We start from the raw sequence: 19,449 nt of genomic DNA, 5'->3' as shown, positions 1-19,449 counted from the left end.
GCGGCCCTCTTCCCCGCAGGAGCGCGGCCGTTGCTGCCTGGGGAGAGCGACCTGACTCCTCACAACTAGCAGGGGTCAGGGCAAGGCAGGGTACTGAGAACACGGTTTCCTGCAGCCTCCTCCCGCAGGGCAGAGGAACGAAAACCAGCCCCTTGCCTGTGCGCATGCTCAGTCAGGAGTGCGCCGTCCACCGAGCGCGCCCGGGCTCAGTTTTCCCCGCAGCTGAGGAGGCGCCCGAAACCGGCCGCGGCCGGGCGGACCGAGGAAACTCCGGCGGGCGGGCCGGCTGGGCGGGGCTGCCGTTTACTCAGCCCGACTTTCATTCTCCTGCCTTGGTAACCCTGTTCCCGCCACCGTCAAAGGGAGTGGGGCGGAGCTGTGCACAGACCGGTAGGGTGGAGCCCGAGGGCACCGTAGTTAAATGGCTTTTCAGGCTTCTCCGGGGAATGGAAGGCCGCGTTTCTCTAAGAACACACTCCCTGAGAAAACCCTGGGGCGATCGCTCTTCTCGACTGCCCAGACGACTGTTTTTAAACTAGTCTCAGCCAAGACAACCCCACTATCCCACTGCTGAGCCCGCTGAGGTTAATAGCCCTCCCAGCGACCCCACAGACTGCTTGGAAATCGGGCGTCCCCAGGAACCTATCTGCCAGAGGCACTGGCTTCGTCGTCTATACGTCCATTCCAGCTTCGTTTCAGGATGTCCGCCCTGCTTCCCCCACCCAAGCGTCTCCTCCGGGAAATTCCCGCCTGTACAGCAGGGCTGTCCCGTAATGAACACGGGCCCGTTTTCCGGGTGTGGGTTGGCGGGGTCGGGGAGCAAGCCGGGTCAAGCCAGCCAGTAGCATTCGGGACTCAGTATACTCGCGCTCTATCCTCTCTGGCCCATCCACCGCACCTCAAGCGATCGCCATCAAGGCGGGGCGCGGCGGCTGCAGCTGGTCCGCAAACACGCCCACCCGCACGCTCAGATTCACTTGCCTCGGGGGCGGGGGAGGGGAGAAGGGGTGACGGCACTGAGCATGCTCTGTGGAGAGGGCGGGGCCCTCCCGGGCCGCGAGTCCAGGCAGGCGCTCCTCAGGCCGGCTAGGCGTCCCCGCCGCCCGCCCGCTCGGAGCCGCGCCCGCCGCAGGCTGCGCCCGCCCCGCCCCGCCCCGCCCCGCCCCCCGCCGCTCGTCCCCGCCGCGGCCGCGCCGCCTGCAGCAGCAGCAGCGGCAGCAGCTGCTCCTCCCTGGCGGCCGCCCCCCGTGGGTCCCTCCCTGGCTGCGGGAGAGACTGAGGTAGAGGGAGGACACAGCGCCGCGCCGCCCTCACCAGAGACCTTCGCCTCGCCCTGCTGGCTCCTCACCCTCTGGGAGAAACATGGGTAAGTCATCCTTCCTCCCCCGCCATCGCCTGACATTTTTCTGTTTCTCGGCGTGTTGCAGGGTGGGAAGCATTTCTCGCGCAAAGTTGCTGGATTTCTCCAATCCACGCGTGTAATACAGTGGCTCTTCCTCCGGAGAGAGTCGGCGCACGCGGAACGCACGCAGGTCCCCGGGCTGGGAGGGTCCCGAGCGCGGGGTGCGGTCGGGCCCCGGGGCGGACCGCCGCCCGGCTCTCGGGCACCTCGCTGCCGCGCCTCCCCTCCTCCATTCTTCCTGCCCGAGCGGGTGCCCCGGCACCGCGGAGCCTGCCTCGCGGGCTAGCATCCTCTGCCCCATCCCCGGGTCTCCGGAGGCCACCCGCTTCCTTTCCCCGGCGTCTGCTGGTGTAGAGGCTCGGTCCGACCGCGAGAGAGACCACTTCGCGTAACTTCCCTGTCAGGGCGACCTTTCCCCATTTTGAGGACTGTTCATCCCGAGGCGGGGAAGTGAGAGCAAGTAGTTTGTCAGGGCGATTGTACAACCTGCGCGGAGATTATTTTTGATGGGGGAGAACGGACAGTCTCATAGGTTGAAAGGATGACTTGTCAGAGGCCACGAGGAACGTGAGGAGGGATGGATAGAACCGCTAGCTGTTGAATTCGTGTTGGGCGACTACAGTGTGCAATATTGCTGTGCTCAACCCATTTTTTCGGTTCCTTCGCATGTCTGCTGTAGGAGGAAACGCACCCTGTAACATGTTACCGAACTTACATGTTAGTTATTTTTTCCCAGCTTTCCCTGCCTTAATCTACATAATCTGATTTTAGTTGCTTTGTATGCATGGTTAATCTCAAGAAATTGTTTTGGGTGAGATACTTAAAACCAAATATGTTTTATAAACCTACATATAATTTATCTTAAAAATTTTTCATAACATATTGCTGAAGTTTTAAGTTCAGTAATTACAAAAACGTCTGATGAGTTCTGTGATTAAAAGACGATTTTTTTTTTTAATAGTAGCAATTTGGAATACCATACTTCGACATGTTCCTAGTTTGCTTCCACTCCTGTTATAATTTCCTCTTTTTAAAATTTGCTGCATTCGCATCTGTCAACTCGGACTTTTTCCACCCCTTCCGTGCAAGTTATTTTAAGCCTAAAATGATTGTGTGGTTCTTTTTATCTGTCAGTACAGTGCTCAACACGTCTAGAGTTCAGTCACGGCAACTTAGAATCTTCAAGGAAGTATCTAAATCTAGAAATGGTGTCGATGGAGCTTACTGGAAAAGCAGATCCTCCAAGCTCTGTTTCAGACCTTTGGCCATATATTGGGAAGAGGCTAGTGTTGGAGGAGGAGGTGGTATTAATGAAAAATGAATCTATGGCCCTGAATTTTATTTTCAGTTCGGTTCCCCCCTCCCTTTAATGTACTGTTGGTATGCTAAACAAATTTATGTAAAATTGGGTGACCCATACGGACCTAGCTTTTCTCTAGGAGTAGAATTTTAAATAAGTATTAATTCAGATTATTGAACACATTGTGAATTTTCCCTGAACATAACAAATTTTTTCTCCTTAATTATAGGCCACAAGTTTGGCCTTTAAAATACATTTACCCATATTTCAAGGTGAGCTAAAAAATCCATTTAAATAAAATTTTAACTTACATGTTGAGTCAGAATCTTTTCAGTAAAAAAAATTCAGTTCTTTTGCAATACTTAAGAATGAAAATACTTAAAATTATTTATTTAAAAATAACTGATCTTCAAAATCTTGAATGTTATTGCTTGATTTCAAAGAATGTTCAGATAGAAACCCATCTCTCATATGAAGCTTCTCAGATATTCTTTGATTAAATCAGTCTCCTCATAACACTCTGTACCTTGTTGGAAGCTTTTTACAACTTACATAATCTGCCTTATAATGGAGTTGTTTATGTGTGTGTGTTGTGCATTTAGTCATGAGTTCCTGAAGATGTGAATTATGTCTTAACTAATTTTGGGGTACCCCATAGTGCTTTCAACATGGTAGATATTCAATAAATCTTTGGTGAGTTCACTGTTGAACTTAAAACCTATCTATTATTTTCAGTTATGAACCTGAAAGTATTGGCTCTGAACATTCAGGTTGGTAGATACTATGGAGGTTTGGAGGAATTGGGAACAGAGAAGTATAATTATACTACGAGTCCTCTTCTTACTAAAAAAAAAAAAAAAAAAAAAGAAGAAAGTTGGGTTGTCTCAGAGGTATGGGTTTTGGGGTGGCCTCTAGGCAAATCATTTCCTTCTACACTGCTGTCTTCCATGGTAAGGAGGTTTAGTGTTTGGTTACTAGGTATATGCAATAACATAAAATTGAAACCTTGTGAAGTAGTTTCATATTTGGAGCCAAGGAAGTTACAACAATTGATACATACATAAGAGGTATCCTGACTGATGATGGGAAAGAAATCACTTTTTAAAGTCTTTCTAAGAAATAAATAAGGTGATTAAAAAAAATATTCTCATGGCAGTGATTTCTCTCTGTAAGAAAGTGAAGAAAACTTCCTGTATTGTCTTATGGGCCATGGCTGTAATAGATATTTTATCATAAATTCACTGTGTACTTAATATTTATTGAATATCACCCATGTACAATGAATTGTGGGAGGACAGAGATAAGACATACTTCAAGTTGCATATAACCTTAATAGGAACAATATGATACGTACACAGATAGCTGTAATAGAAATAAAGTATAAGTGATATAAAAGACCTTTACATGTATTATAGATTCAGGGCACGGAGAGAAGGTTTTAGAAGAGGGATGTTATTTGAACGAAAGGTTGATTAAGCTTTTGAAAGGTAGAAATGAATGGAGACTGTTAGGATGGGGTTAGCAGGAGAGATAATTGCACAAATGAAGACCTAGAGATAGAGACCACTCAAGGATGATTAAATAGCCATGTTTGGCTGGAGCAAAAGGTAAGGTAAGAGTGGGTGGCAGAGAAAAAAAAGTATTTGTAGGTAAAGACCAGATAATGGAGGACCTTAAATGCTAAGTTGAGGTTTTTTGGACTTTGACTTGTCTGTTGAGGGACTATGAAACATTTTTATGTAGTTAAGTGATGGCTCACATCTGTGGTTTAGAAAATTAATCTGTTAATTGATTGAAGGATGGGTTAGATGAAAAAATAGAGAACACTTCAGAAGGTGTTTGTTGTAGTTTGGATGAAAATATTTACCAACCAGAACTAGGCTGTGGAAGTGGAAATAGAATGTTGCAAATGAAGAACAGGATTTACTTGCCAACGAATGGAATATAGAATTGAGAAAGACATATAGTATCGCCTGGGCGATAAAGAAAATGCAGAACTATTAATATATATTTAATCCATTGGAAGAGGAAATATGAACAGTCAATTTTGGACCTGATGAGTTGGACATTTAGATTCTCTGCTCATTGATGACAAGGACTCTCATTAGGTTTTGAATACATTTTTAACATTAGTTTCTGGCACATAGTAGCCATGCAGTAAAAGTTTGTTGACTGACTGAAACTAGGTAAGAAAATATTTAGGTAAAAACTAGGTAAAAAGAAAAAAATTTAACAAACAGTTATTTAAACTTTTAAGAGAGGATTTGAACAGGAAGTTATCCATAAATATCCTGAGATGATATTTCAAGTTAGGTTGGAGGCTGAGAGGCAACAGGGAGAAGAAAATTTGTCCAAGGTTAAGAATCTTGAGGAATGACCCATTGTTGGGGAAGAAGAATGGAATGAGACTGAACGACACTGAATGACAGTGAAAGAGAAGTAGGTAGGAGTGAAAGACCAGAATTGGCCTGTGGCTAGTTTCATTAAAGACTAAATGGTCAATAATGCTCGTTGCTTTGGGACAGAGTGGTAAGGACTGAGAAAAGGATCTGTGTTGATAGGGTTTGATTAGGATATTACCCAGGATATTTTCTAAAAAGCAGCTTTAAAAGGTGTAGTAGATATGGAGGTCAGTTGTAGAGGCTGAGTAACAAGTAAGTGGAACTAAAAATTCACCATGTATTCATGCTATATATCCCTTGACCTATTTGAAGATATGTTAAGTAAGCATAGGTTTCTTTAAACATTTTTAAAACGTTGCACTTTACATGGAATGACACATGCTATTTTCTTGCCTGAGAATAATTTGTAATTTCACCATAGTGCTTCACATTTCTTTGACATTCCGTTTTTATGTCATTATGTCTTAGTATAGTATACTTTTTATGCTTGGAATATCTGTTGTGCAGAGTGAGTTTAGAAATGGTTTTATAATTTTACATGGCATTTTACCTAAAATACACTCTTTACTGATGAATGGTTTTATTACTTTTTATTTACTATTAGATTTTGTGAATTTGGGATTTCTCTACTTATATTTATGTCTCTTACTATACTCTTAATTCCTGGAGTTTTTTTTTTTCTCTATAAATATATATTAGCTTTATAGAGAAATTTTCCCCCCTCTTTTATTTTTAAGTTCAGGAATGGTTTCACAGATAAATGTAGAAAATAGTACTTTTACTTGTTTTTTTGTGAATTAGAGTGATACTTTTTTTTTTTGTAAAGTGGTAATCAAATTTATTATTTTAGAAGAGCATAAATGACAGATTGCCTAGTTCAGCAATTTTCCTTATGTTGGCATTATATCTGTGTCCCATATATCTATTTCAGATGGGAAAAGGGTTAAATTCAGTATCTTTGGTAGAGTCATATTCTGAAGTCTCTAGTACTACTATATGGGAAGTTAGGATAGCCCGAATTCATTTTGAGAACTGTTGGGTTTTAACTTTCACAATGGAAGTTTCTGGGTGCCTTTGGGGAAAATAGTGTGGCTTTCCTCTTCAGAGATTCCAGGTCACCTGAATTTGGGCAATTCTGGTGTTATTGGTGGCACCAGCAGTGGCCATAAGAATTACCCAAATTTTTAGGAGTGACTTGGTGGCTCAGTGGGTTAAGCCTCTGCCTTTGGCTCAGGTCATGATCTCGGGGTCATGGGATTGAGCCCACATCGAGCTCTCTGCTGAGCAGGGAACCTGCTTCCCCCTCTTTCTCTGCCTGCTGCTCTGCCTGCTTGTGATCTCTCTTTCTCTGTCAAATAAATAAAATCTTAAAAAAAAAAAAAAACAATTACCTGAATTTTTAATACTAAAACATCAGGAGGAGTGGAGAGGGAAGATCCACTCCTTTGAGAACTTCATGTTAACTTTAGATAATCAAATGTTCAGATAACAATTTATACTTTAATATATTTTAATATTATATTATTTAATATTTAATATATTAGCATTTATTTAATATTTATTTGATATATTTATTAAATTTATTTATGCTTAAATTTATACTTAAATTCATACTTAATTTATACTTTCCTAGGCATTTAACTTGGCAAACAGTTCTTTCTTGTGGAGAAAAGAGCAATAATAAATGAAGCTACCAGTAGGTTATGAAGTCTGTTTTGGTTAAAGAATTCTGTGATTCCTTGAAACTGAACTTTGAAATATACTCAATATCATTGTCTTAAATATGCCATGATGATCCTTATATAATTTATTTTTCTTTAGTGTTAAAATAGTAATGTCTATAGGTAGCACTTCAGGGTTTGAAACAACCTGTTAGCTTTGTCTAACTAAATGGCCTAAAATACCATTACTCATACTGTGTAAGATACGAAGGCTGGATTCAAATTGCAGAGTAATGTCATTCTCTCAGCATATCAATTTATAAAACTTTTGTTGCTAGAACCATTCTAGAAGTTAAAAGTGAGAATTAGGATAGCAATAAATGGAAGTGTTAAATTGAGCTGTAGCTTACAAACTCCAAAGTCCTTCTAACTTTTTGTACAGAAAATGAGTTTTTTCCATATGAGCTCTGTATCTGTCCGCTGCTCTAAAGGCTGTTTTTGCTTAATTTTGTCCATAGTTATGACTTCAACTACTATCTATATGCTATTAGTCCCTACATATACTATATGTGTATATATATATTATTACATATGTATGCGTGCATATACTATATATGTAGTCAGTATAGGCATACATATACTATATTTATAGTATATGTAGGCATACATTTAACAATATAGGTTACTACATATGTTACATATAATATGTGGGCACTATATATAATGTTTGGGCTATATGTAGGCACTTTATATAATACATGTATGGACTATAATATACGTAGACACAGGGTCACCTGGGTGGCTCAGTGGGTTACAGCCTCTGCCTTCAGCTCAGGTCATGATCCCGGGGTCCTGGGATTCAGCAGGGAGCCTGCTTCCTCCTCTCTCTCTGCCTGCTTCTCTGCCTACTTGTGATCTCTGTCAAATAAATAAATAAATAAAATATTTAAAAAATATATATGTAGGCACATATACATGTATGGGCTATCTTTTTATCTAGGTGATTATTAAATATTTCTACATGCATAGTTAATTCAGACTCATTCAGTTCAAAATGAAATTCATCATGCAATTTTTAATAATGATTAACTAGAAGTGTGATGGTTCATGTTTAACCAAAAGCTCTTCTCCAAAAAAGCCCTGATTTGTGGTGGTTGTTGATATCCTGTGAATGTATAGTTAGGACAAGAGGAGCTGCAGCAAACCATTATATAGTAGATCCATCATATAGATACAGATAATAGTGAAATGTAGTAAAATAATTAAGTAGTTATGAGTTTTGAGTATTAATACCTTTTTTAAGCATAACTTATTTAGGCTTATAAGGTTAGTAATGGCTGTTTTAATAACTGCTTCATAAAATTCCTAAAAATTTAATAATCATGTCTCATGGGCTGGTACAAGAGGGTTTTACTACACCAATGAATTAATAATTACTATTATCATTTAAGAATTATTGATGTCAATTATGTTAATGCTTTAATTTAATCTTTTCAACAATTCTGTGAAGTAGGTGACACTGTCCCCATTTTACTGATTCACAGAATCGGACAATTTATGCAGGGGAAGAGAACTAAGTCTCTAAAATCCTGTTCAGAGCAGTGATTCTCAGACTCTAGCTTACTTAAGAATCATGTAGCATTTTTTAAAAAGAAAAAATTATTGGGCCCCACCCTCAGAAATTTTGATTCTGTAGGTGTTGGGTGGGCTGAGAATTTGCATTGTCAAGACATTGGCAGATGATGTTGCACTTTCAATAGCATCGCTGTAGAGCATAGGTTTGTAGGCTTTTTACATAAAGGGCCAGATGCTAAGTATTTTAGGCTTTGCAGGCCAATAGGCAAAATCAAAGATATTACATACATAAGAGAGAAATATATGATGAGAGAAAAATATCCACAAATATTTTGTTGACTGAATTCAAAGTACGACATCAAGTGAACACAAGTTATTGCAATACAAATCTAATGAAAATATTATAATTCTGTTTTTCAGATAGCATTTCACTTAATTGGTATTCAGAGTTACCGTATCATCAGAATTGATCCAGATGTTCATTTGTTAATACAGATCTGTAATGTGATTTAATGGATTTTGTCTTTGAAACATGTTTTTACACAGATAGATACTGCCGAATACTGTTATCAGTCATGAGCATATGATTTTATTAATGAGCATATTCATTTCTATGAAAGGAATTTATAGAATTCTTTTATATTCTTATTCTCTTGATATTTGCTGTTTAGCATGCTACTACATTGCAGGTTAACTGCTTCCGACAGAAAGGTAGAAACTCCTCAGTTGCTTAGTTAAGTGTATTTTTGATGTATAAAAGTTTCTTTTGCATTTAAATGAGGTTTGAAAAACACTGCTGTAACCATAGCTTGAGCTTGCAAAATATATCTGTTGCAAATTTGTATATGCATTGAGATCTTCTTCTTTTAACATTTGACTGCACAAGAAGTGTATATAACAGATCGATGGTTACTTGTGTTTCCAACAGTGTTGTCAAAGTGACAGCATAGTTGAAATTTCTCATATAAGCACTATATTGCCTTGATTTTCGGGTCAGATTTTAGGAAATATCAAATCTGCAGCAAATCTAATTTCCAGAGTCATTCATTGTTTGATAATAGTGGTTAAGGTGTATCTTTTTTATTTTTTTCTCCCAGAAATTTCATCTCACCTTTGAGCTAGAAAATAACAACAAAATTGTATTGTTGATTACTAAGCCATTAAACTGTTGTGTGATGAGGCAAGTCAGGGTATTCAGCTTCTACTTACCAAGTATATAGAACTGGTGATGCTATGTCTGTGAGAGTGAATGAAATTGAAACTACTGGTTCAATAATACATGGTAGTTTAAGATATTTTCTTCATAAAATGCCTGCTGATGAATAATATAATGAAGAACCATAGGCTTTAAATACCTTACATTTCATAAACTTTGTAAGTTTGTTCAGCTAAGCCTTTTTCCATTCGTCACATTTTTATCACCATCAGTTATAGCACATCTTAGCAGATTCCACTTCAGGTTGTACTGAATTAATTTATGTTCTCAGATTTGAAAATAAACTTGCCTATTGTTCTACTCAGACTCTTCATAGAGGCTAATTCTTTAGTTGCGTCATGCTCGACATCAGTGTTCCAAAAATAACATTAAGCAGTATCACTGTTTGTCAACTCATCAAAAACCAATGAAAATCTTTCAGAATCATGTACTTTGTTTTTTAGTTGAATATTGATATTGCTCCCTGTGTCCTTACCTCTTCAAGTAGCTATCATGATAGAAAGGCTATTCTCAAACAGTTGTGTTCTCACCCCCCACCCCCTCGCCAAATGTTTCTTTGATTGTTGTATTCAGAACACAGTTCAGCTTACCATGAGCAAACAGCTTTCCTTGCTTGGTTAATAAGTGAGCCACTTAGAAACTTACTTTGTAGATTCATTTTCATTTTTATTTTTGTAAAGAAATTCGGCTGTGATGAGCAACTGTGTTTTATATTTTCTAATTTCTCTGATAATTACTTTCCTATGAATTGTGAACATGATGAATGTTTAGTCTGGTAATATAGGTGTAGAATTTTTCCAGTGTAGGTATAGTGTCATTGCATGATACATTGGTTTGCTATCTTATGCAATAACAAAATAATCCACGCACCACTTATAATGCTTTAAAAGCATGGCATTTGAAGTATATGGTTCCTGTTTTGACTTAATGATCAAAATGAAGTGTTGTGATATGACAATACACTTGGCGTTCAAAACAATGGACAGGCACATCTGTGCCACTGTAATTTGTAGTACTTCAAACAGTGTAAACTGATATATGATATATATATGGTTTCTGTCTACCTACTCAACTCTGCCATCATAATGTGAATACAGATATAAACAATAAATAAAGGAGTGAGTTGTGTTTCAGTAAAACTTTGTTAATGGACACTGAAGTTTGAATTTCATGTAATTTTCACATCATGAAATATACTTCTCTTGATTTATTCAACCATTTACAAATGTAAAACTTCTAACCCTTGGGCCATACAAAAACAGGAGATGGACTGTAGTTTGCCTATTTCTACTATAGATTAATTGCTATACTACCTCACCTTTACCCCTACTTTTAAAGCCTGTGAATTCCCTAGCTCGGTGAATGGTATCACCACCCATCCAGTCATTCCTGAAATCTAGTCTTTATCTTTCTAATAGCCATGAGATTCCCTAAGTTCTAACAATTCTTTGAATCAGTCCACTGTCTACCTGTCAGTTCAGGGTTTTATCACCCCTTCTTGAGACCATTTCACTCTTCTGTAACAGATGTTCTTTCCCCCAGCATTTCCCCTCTTAACCAGTTTTTACATGCTGCTTGAGTACTTGTTTAAAAGGTGAATCTGATCATTTCTCTCCTTAGATATATTTTTTAATAACTTGCCAACACATGTAGCAGGGTTCCCAAACTCAAATGAAGAAATTACATGATTAAGGAGGGTTAAATGGTAATCTTTTGACACAGGTACATCTCCCCCCCCATATTAAATAACAAAAATATATTTTTTTTAATTTCCATAAAGATATATGCTTTCTCCCTTTTTCTTGGAAAATGTCTTTCATTTTCTCACTTTTGGTAAAAGACAAAAGTGAGAAAATATTTCTCTACTGTAGTAAGAACAGCAATGAAAGCATGGTGAATGGCAACTAACACTGGGTCTCAGTTGGAGATACGACATGAAATGGTGGGATTATGGCAAACTGGAGGGTATGAGCCTAACATAAAAGAGGGGTTCCCTACTCAACTATAACTATTTTGCCATGTAGGAATATGAGCCTAGGGAAGGGAAAGCCTAGGGAAAGATTTGGGGCCTTTTAAAAGAAACCAGAAATTATATTTTTATCTAGGTATGGTTGGCCCTTGAGCAACATGGGAGTTAGTGGCATGTACCTCCCACAGAGTAAAAAAATCCACATGTAATGTTTGATTCTCCTGAAAACTTAACTACTAATAACTTACTGTTGAAGTCTTACTGAGAACAGTCGATTAACACACATTCTGTATGTTATATATATTACATACTGTATTCTTTTAAGCTAGAAAAAGAAAAATGTTAATTAAGAAAATCATAAGAGAACATATATTTACAGTGCTGTACTGTATTGAAAACAATACATTGGACTCACTGTTGGGTCCCCCAATAATGGGTCCATGATTAAAGGAGCGAGACTGATACAAAGCGAAGGTCAAGCAAAGCTTTATTTTGCGCCAAGCATCGAGAATCAAACTGACCGTCAAACTGACTGGTGGGGGCCGTCTCTTACAAAGAGGCAACCCGTTCCCTGCCTTACAGACTAACTTTTATAGAGCAGAGGCCATGTGGTTGGGCCTGGCCACACACAGGTGGCCAATGAGATTGTAACACACAGAGAAAGCTGCACAGTCATGCTAGGTCACACACGGGTGGCCAATTGAATTACAATTTACCCTATAGTAGCTATTTGAACTAGCCTATCACCTTGGTCAGAATTGGTGCCCAAAATGTGGGGCCCACACTCCTTGGTAGCTAGGGAGACAGTACGTGCGCTCTACTGATTGGATGTCTCCACCTGACCCGACTCACCCCTGCATTGGGACCAGTTATCTCCACCTGACCTGATACGCCTTTGTATTTGGGCTTTGTTACCTGGGACTGCTTACTTAAAAGCAAGTACTGGACTTGCTTTTAAGTAAGTTCCCCTGGGGGGAGGCGGGGCAGGGTCAGTTTAAGTTTTACTGCATAAACAGAATCACAGTTTAACCGGATGGAATCGCTCTGGCTAAATAGGCCCCTACACTCATTATAGGTTGGACCTGTGTGGCTCAAATCTGTGTTGTTCAAAGGTTGACTAGACTTAAAATTGTTCATGGTTTTTGGAATTGTAAGATCCAGGGCCTGAAACAACCATATCATGGCCTCTTTCTGTCCAGGGTAGGGAACACTGGTCAGAATCTCAGGTCAGTGAGGTTAAGAGACATGTCCAAGTTCACACATTGAGTTAGGGGTAGTGTCAGATCTAGAATCTTAATTTCCTAATCCTATACTAGTGTTCTGTTCCTTAAACTAGACCAGCTCCAGTTTGTTAATGAAAAAAAAACACATATATACACATCCACAAATATACATACCTACACACATATACACACACTCACATCAAGGATTTACTCATTTACTTATTTACTCAAATAGGTTAATGGAAGACTGTTCTTTTTCTAACATTTCTACTACTCGAGTCTAGGCCCTCATCTCCTCATTCCTATACTATTGGCCTCCCTAATACTAGACTCTTTGCTCCTTTTTTTCTATATGCTCCAACCAGATTAATCCTCTTAAAAAGATACTGCATCTATTATATCATTCTCCTTAATAATCTAATACTGCTTCAACTGCCTGTCATCTTAAGTTTAAACTCTTAGCAGGGTGCCTGGGTGGCTCAGTCGTTAGGCGTGGGTCTTCCTTCAGCTGGGTCTGCCTTCAGCTCGGGTCATGATCCCGGGGTCCTGTGTCAAGCCCCACATCAGGCTCCTTGGTCAGCGGGAAAACTGCTTGTGTTCCCTTTCTCACTGTGTCTGTCTCTGTCAAATAAATAAAATCTTCAAAAAAAAAAAATTAAACTCTTCTTAGCTTTCAAAATCTATAGAATTCTGTTACCTTTTTTTTCTCTCTCTCTCTGAAATACATCTTCCTTTGACAATCACTGACCCTGAAATATACTTCATCAGTGACAACACCAGTCAGTATACCTTTGTTCATGTTATTCCTCCTTCTAGAATAACTTCTTTTTTCCTCTCTTCTTATTCGTTCTCCATAATCTGTTTCATGAAGACTACCAACCTCTCCTACCAACCTCTCAGTTTCTCTGGACATCTCTCACTTCTGGGACTCCTATAACACATTCAGTAATATAATTTTAGTCACTCAGTGTTCATATTTCTTGTTGGCATTCAGTAATACTTGTTTGTTCATGTCTAACAGACTTAGGTCAGTCTTCTTATTTAACAGCATTATGCTGTAGTGATTATAGGCATGTTTATAATAGGGCTTGCAAACCAGCAGCCAGTGGGCCAAATATACTTTACAGATGGATTTTGTTAGGGAAGTTTTAGAAATTGGAATTAGTTGTCAACATTTAAGTACCAGGAAATTTCTGATAGAAATCTATTTTGTGACATTTTCTTGAAAAAATTAAAATTAAGGATCCCCAAGCCTGCCTTCCTATTGGTGACGGTTAATGATAATTGTTCTTAGGCAGGGTATGAGGTCCCCAGTTCCATACTTTTTCCTATTACCTTAAATCCTACAGACTTCACTCCGGGGTATTTGTTTATCTGTTTTTTTATTTTCTACTTTAGGTTTTTTTATTTGAGTATAATTGACACATGATATTATATTAGTTTCAGGTATAGAACATAGTGATTCAGCTTCTTTACATGTTATGCTCTGCTCATCACAAGTGTAGCTACCATCTGTCACCGTACAATGCTATTTACGATATCACTGTCTATATTCCCTGTTCTGTGCTTTTTATTCCCATGATTTATTCATCCCATAACTGGAAGCCTCTATCTTCCACTCCCCTTTACCCATTTTTTCCCATACCCCTTTCATCTAGCAACTGTCATTTTGTTTTCTGTATTAATAGGTCTGAGTCTGCTTTTTGTTTATCTGTTTTATTTTTTTTTAGATTGCACATATGAGTGAAATCATACCGTATTTGTCTTTCTCCGTCTGATTTAACTCACTTGGCATAATACCCTCTAGGTCCGTCCATGTGGTCACAAATGGCAAGATCTCCTCTTTTTCTTTTTTATGGCTGCATGATACTCGTGTGTGTGTTGTGTGTGTGTGTGTGTGTGTGTGTGTGTGTGTGTGTACACATACCACATCTTCCCTATGCATTCATCTATCCATGAACATTTAGGTTGCTTCCATATCTTGACTTGTAAATACTGCAGTAAACATAGGGGTGTGTATATCTTTTCAAAAATAACATTTTTGTGTTCATGGGGTAAATACCCAGTAGTGGAATTATTGGATTTTATGATATTTCTATTTTTAAATTTTTTGAGGTACCTCCGTACTGTAGTCCCATAGTGGCTGTCCCAATTTATATTCCTGCCAATACCGCACAGGGGTTCTTTTTTCTCCACATCCTTGCCAACACTCATTATTTCTTGTGATTTTTATTTCAGCCTTTCTGACAGATAAGGTGATATTTCATTGTGGTTTCGATTTGCATTTCCCTAATGGTTAGTGATGTTGAGCATCTTTTCACGGGTCTATTGGCCATCTTTGGAGAAATGTGTATTTCTTCTGCCCAGTTTTTAATTGGATTATTTGGTTTTTGTTGTTGAGTTATATAAGTTCTTTGTATATTTTGGATATTAAATCCTTACATATCATTTACAAGTATTTTCTACCATTCAGTAGGTTATCTTTTTGTTTTGTTGATGGTTTTCTTCACTGTGTAAAAGCTTTTTATTTTGATATATTCCCAATTGTTTATTTTTGCTTTTGTTACCCTTGCCTTAGGTGAGGTATTTAGAAAAATGTTGCTGTGGTCAATATCAAAGATATTATTCCTCATGATCTTCTAGAGCTTTCATGGTTTCAGGTCTCATATTTAGGTTTTTAATCAATTTTGAGTTTATTTTTGTGTATGGTGTTAGAAGGGTGCCCTAGTTTCATTCTTTTGCATGTAGCTCTTCAGTTTTCCTAGCACTATGTCTTGAAAAGACTGTTTTTTCCTCATTGTATGTTCTTTCCTTTTTTGTCATAGATTGACTATATAATATATAATAATATATAACATATGATATTAACTGATCATATAGTGGGTTTATTTCTGGGCTTTCTATTCTTTTCCATTGATCTATTTTTATGCTAGTGCCACACTGTTTTGTTTTGTGCAACTTTGTAGTGTATCTTGAAATCTGGAATTATGATACTTCCAGCTTTGTTCTTTCTGAAGATTATTTTGGCTATTCAGAGTCTTCTATTCCATACTAATTTAGGATTATTTGTTCTAGTTCTATAAAAAATGCTGATGGTATTTTAATAGGGGTTGCACTGAATCTGTAGATTGCTTTGGGTGGTATGGATACTTTAGCAATATTAATTCTTCCAATCCATGAGCATGGATTATCTTTCCATTTGTTTATGTCTTCTTCAATTTCTTCTATCCATGCTTTATAGTTTCCAGAGTACAGCTCTTTCACTTCCTTGATCAAGTTTCTTCCTAAGTATTTTGTTGTTTTTGGTGCAAGTGTAAATGGAATTGTTTTCGAAATTTCTTTTTCTGCAGCTTCCTTACTAGTGTATAGAAATGTACAAGTTTCTGGGTATTAATTTTGTGTTTTGCAACTTACTCATTTACTACTTCTGTTTATTCATTTATTATTTCTATACATTTTTAATTTCATTTTTTCATTTATTCTGTTCATTTATTTTATTAATTTTTGGGGTCTTTAAGGTTTTTTACATATAGTATATCATCTGTGAATACTGACAGTTTAATTTCTCCCTTACCAAAATGGATGCTGTTTGTTTTTTTCTTGTCTGGTTACTGTGGCTAGGACTCCCAGTACTATGTTGAATAAAAGTGGCAAGTATGTATTGATACTTGTCTTGTCCTAAGTTTAGAGGGAAAGCTCTCAGCTCTCAATTTTTCACCATCGGGTATGATGTTAACTGTAGGTTTTCATATATGGCCTCCTTTTTTTTTTTTTTTAATTTAAGTAGGTGGAGCCCATTGCGGAGCTTGAATGCACAACTGTGAGATCAAGACCTGAACTGAGATCCAGAGTCAGACACTCAACCAACTGAGCTACCCAGGCATCCCCCTATATGGCCATATTATGTTAAATAATGCAGGTGGTTATGTTCTCTGTAACTCCACTTTGTTGAGAGTTTTTATCATGAATGGATTTTGAATTTTGACAAATGCTTTTTCTGCATCTACTGAGATGATCATCTGATGTTTAGCTTTTGTTAATGTGGCATATGGCTCTTACAAATATTTGAATTTGCAATCTCTGAGATTTCTGTTAAGTCTTTAGTAATTCAAAAGCTATAATTGTGTTCAAAATTGTGGTAAAATGGAACTTACATCACTTTTTCAAAGTTAGTAAATTTAGTTTAAAATTAATTACTGCAAAAATTGTCATGTAAGTAGTCAAGAGCAAAGCCAATATCTGTGATAACATATATTCTCATCAATCATAATTAAGCCAAATCTGTAATTGATCAGAATGATATAAGAAATTGAAGAGAGGGGCATCTGGGTGGCTCAGTGGGTTAAGCCTCTGCCTTCGGCTCAGGTCATGATCTCAGGGTCCTGGGATTGGGCCCTGCATTGGGCTCCCTGCTCAGCAGGGATGGTGTACCCCCCCCCCACCTACTTGCGATCTCTGTCAAATAAATAAAGTCTTAAAAAAAAAAAGGAAATTGAAGAGATAGAGGATAGAATCTCTCCTCTTTCATAAATTAATTCTGTAGTATAGCCTTTGACAAGTTACTTAAGCTCTTTTAAATCCCTATTTCATCTGTATTCTTAAAATACTATCATTATTATTGAATAAAAACCAAATAATAGATTTCGATTAAAAATGGAAGGGGGGAAAAGAGCCCCTTTCCATAGAGAACTAATTTCATAGAGAACTAATACAAATTATAATGTGCAAACCTTCACACTCACTTATTTAATGAGACTGACCGCCTCCCAAACCCGGATCATTGTATTTTTCCCCCTGTTTTTTTTTTGGTGGGGGGTGTGATGGTGCCTTTCTAGGCAAAATGATGGTATGGCATTTTTAAAGAGTCATCAAAGTGCAATAGGGCTGCTAGATTGTTTGTAGAAAGCATTATTTTCTTGTGTATATTAGAAAGCATTTTCTAACATACAAGGATTATATAAAGTTATTTAAACCAATTATATAAAATAAATTACATAGAATTCTATAATTTTAAAGAATATTAAACAAGTTAAATTATAAATTATGTAGAAAAGAATTACATAAAATTATATAAAATAATTTCAAATAACTAGTAAGTTCTCCTAACTTATGGGTGGGGGTTTCATTTTTATAGTCAGAAAAACAACAACCAGGAATCATGGAACTTTAACAAAAAAATGCTTTCAAAACTGTGAACTAACACCATCTGAGATTGTTTTTAACAAGAAATTGATCAAAAAATAAAAATTATTTCCTTTAGTTCTTTTGAAAAATACTCCATTTTGAAGATTCCTCAAGTAACTCCATTATAAGAGATGAGACTGATCATTATAACCAAACAAAACTTAGAGGCGCATGGGTGGCTCAGTTGGGTAAGGGGCTGCCTTTGGCTCAGGTCATGATCCCGGGGTCCCCTGCTCAGCGGGGAGCCTACCTCTCCCCTCTCCCTTTTCCCCTCCTCCCTACTTGTGCTCTCTCTCTCTCAAATAAAATCTTAAAAAATAACAAAACAATTTACATTGAAATGTTTGTTTTACATAAATAGAAATGTTAGTTTACTTTTAAAATTATATAATTGTCTTCAAAAACAAAACCAATTACAATAAAGATAGGATTGGAGCTGACTAACTTAATTTGCTTTGGTTGTAAGAATGCATTTTTGGCAAGAGTGGTGTGAAGCTCCAAGAAACAATAACTGTCACATTTCTGGTTCTATATGGTTTGTATAAAACATCATTGGTCAGATCAGAAACAAGAAACATAGGACTATCATATTATGCATTACAGAAAGTGGCAAGTAATGCAAGTGGTGACAGTTTCTGCTTTTGAAAAGCTTAGAACCTCTAACTGGAAGATAACATTAAGATATGACTAATAGAAACAGATAAGGGTATAATTTGGATTCTTGAAAGAAAAAACAAGAGCCCTAAGAATTTCAATGAGAGAAAATATTGTATGTACCATTTCAGCCCTAGTATAGCTTCTCAGTAATATACAGGTGCTCATTACTTGAAATGATCAAGAAAGTAGTTCTTAGAACTTATTTATCTATTTAAACATTTAATGGAAGCTAGAGTATGTACCCAGCATTGTTACTACTCTTGAGATACAAGGGCAGAGGCTGCCCCTGCTACATTTCATTGTGATTCCCCTCCCTTCCCAACCAACCCTTTTCTTTTATTTTGCTGCACACATTCACATACATAGGCAGTTAGCTACATACATAGGCAGTTAGCTAGTACAACTATGTAACATGGTTGGGTTATAAATTCATTCTTGAAGGGTTTACATCTCTCTAAAGTAAGAATTAGGTAGACTTCACTTTGCACAGCTCTGATTTTCATGAAATCTGCATGAATTTCATTTAATATGGTAATATGTGGACTGCCTGTTCAGTGGAAAGAACCTAGGTGTTGAAGACACACATGTCTGGATTTATCTCACCTTTGGCACTACCTTTCTAAGCAAGTTTTTCAGCTTTCAAATTGAACTTTCTTATCCACTAAGATATAGATAGTAATAATAATCCTATTTCATAAATATTAATAAGAATAACCATATAAATTTTAATTTCTGTTTCCAGAGCTGAGCATACAGTCATTTGGGGGGAAACTGTACCTTGTGTTCAGTGGTAAAACATTCAAAGGATTTAATGCTGTTGGTTGTATTATTTTAACCAAATCAGTTTAGTAAATATTATT

General features: G+C 37.8%; 1 protein-coding gene across 7 annotated transcripts in view; it reads left to right on the top strand.

Moving 5' to 3' along the window:
• The first annotated feature begins 1,171 nt into the window (after positions 1 to 1,171).
• Positions 1,172 to 19,449, top strand: part of RAP1GDS1 (Rap1 GTPase-GDP dissociation stimulator 1) — a 153,303-nt gene continuing 135,025 nt past the window's right edge. For all 7 annotated transcript variants that reach the window (XM_032861279.1, XM_032861314.1, XM_032861305.1 and 4 more), the window contains exon 1: positions 1,172 to 1,366. In XM_032861279.1, coding sequence (XP_032717170.1) covers positions 1,363 to 1,366 — 4 coding nt within the window. In that variant the 5' untranslated portion in view covers positions 1,172 to 1,362. The remainder of the gene's footprint in view (positions 1,367 to 19,449) is intronic.

This window comes from Lontra canadensis, unplaced genomic scaffold (genome assembly GCF_010015895.1).
Source record: "Lontra canadensis isolate GAN:19392208 unplaced genomic scaffold, GSC_riverotter_1.0 scaffold1, whole genome shotgun sequence".
In the NCBI taxonomy this organism is placed as follows: domain Eukaryota; kingdom Metazoa; phylum Chordata; class Mammalia; order Carnivora; family Mustelidae; genus Lontra; species Lontra canadensis.
Note: the sequence above shows the minus strand (reverse complement) of the source record. Positions and strands in the feature narration are given on the sequence as shown.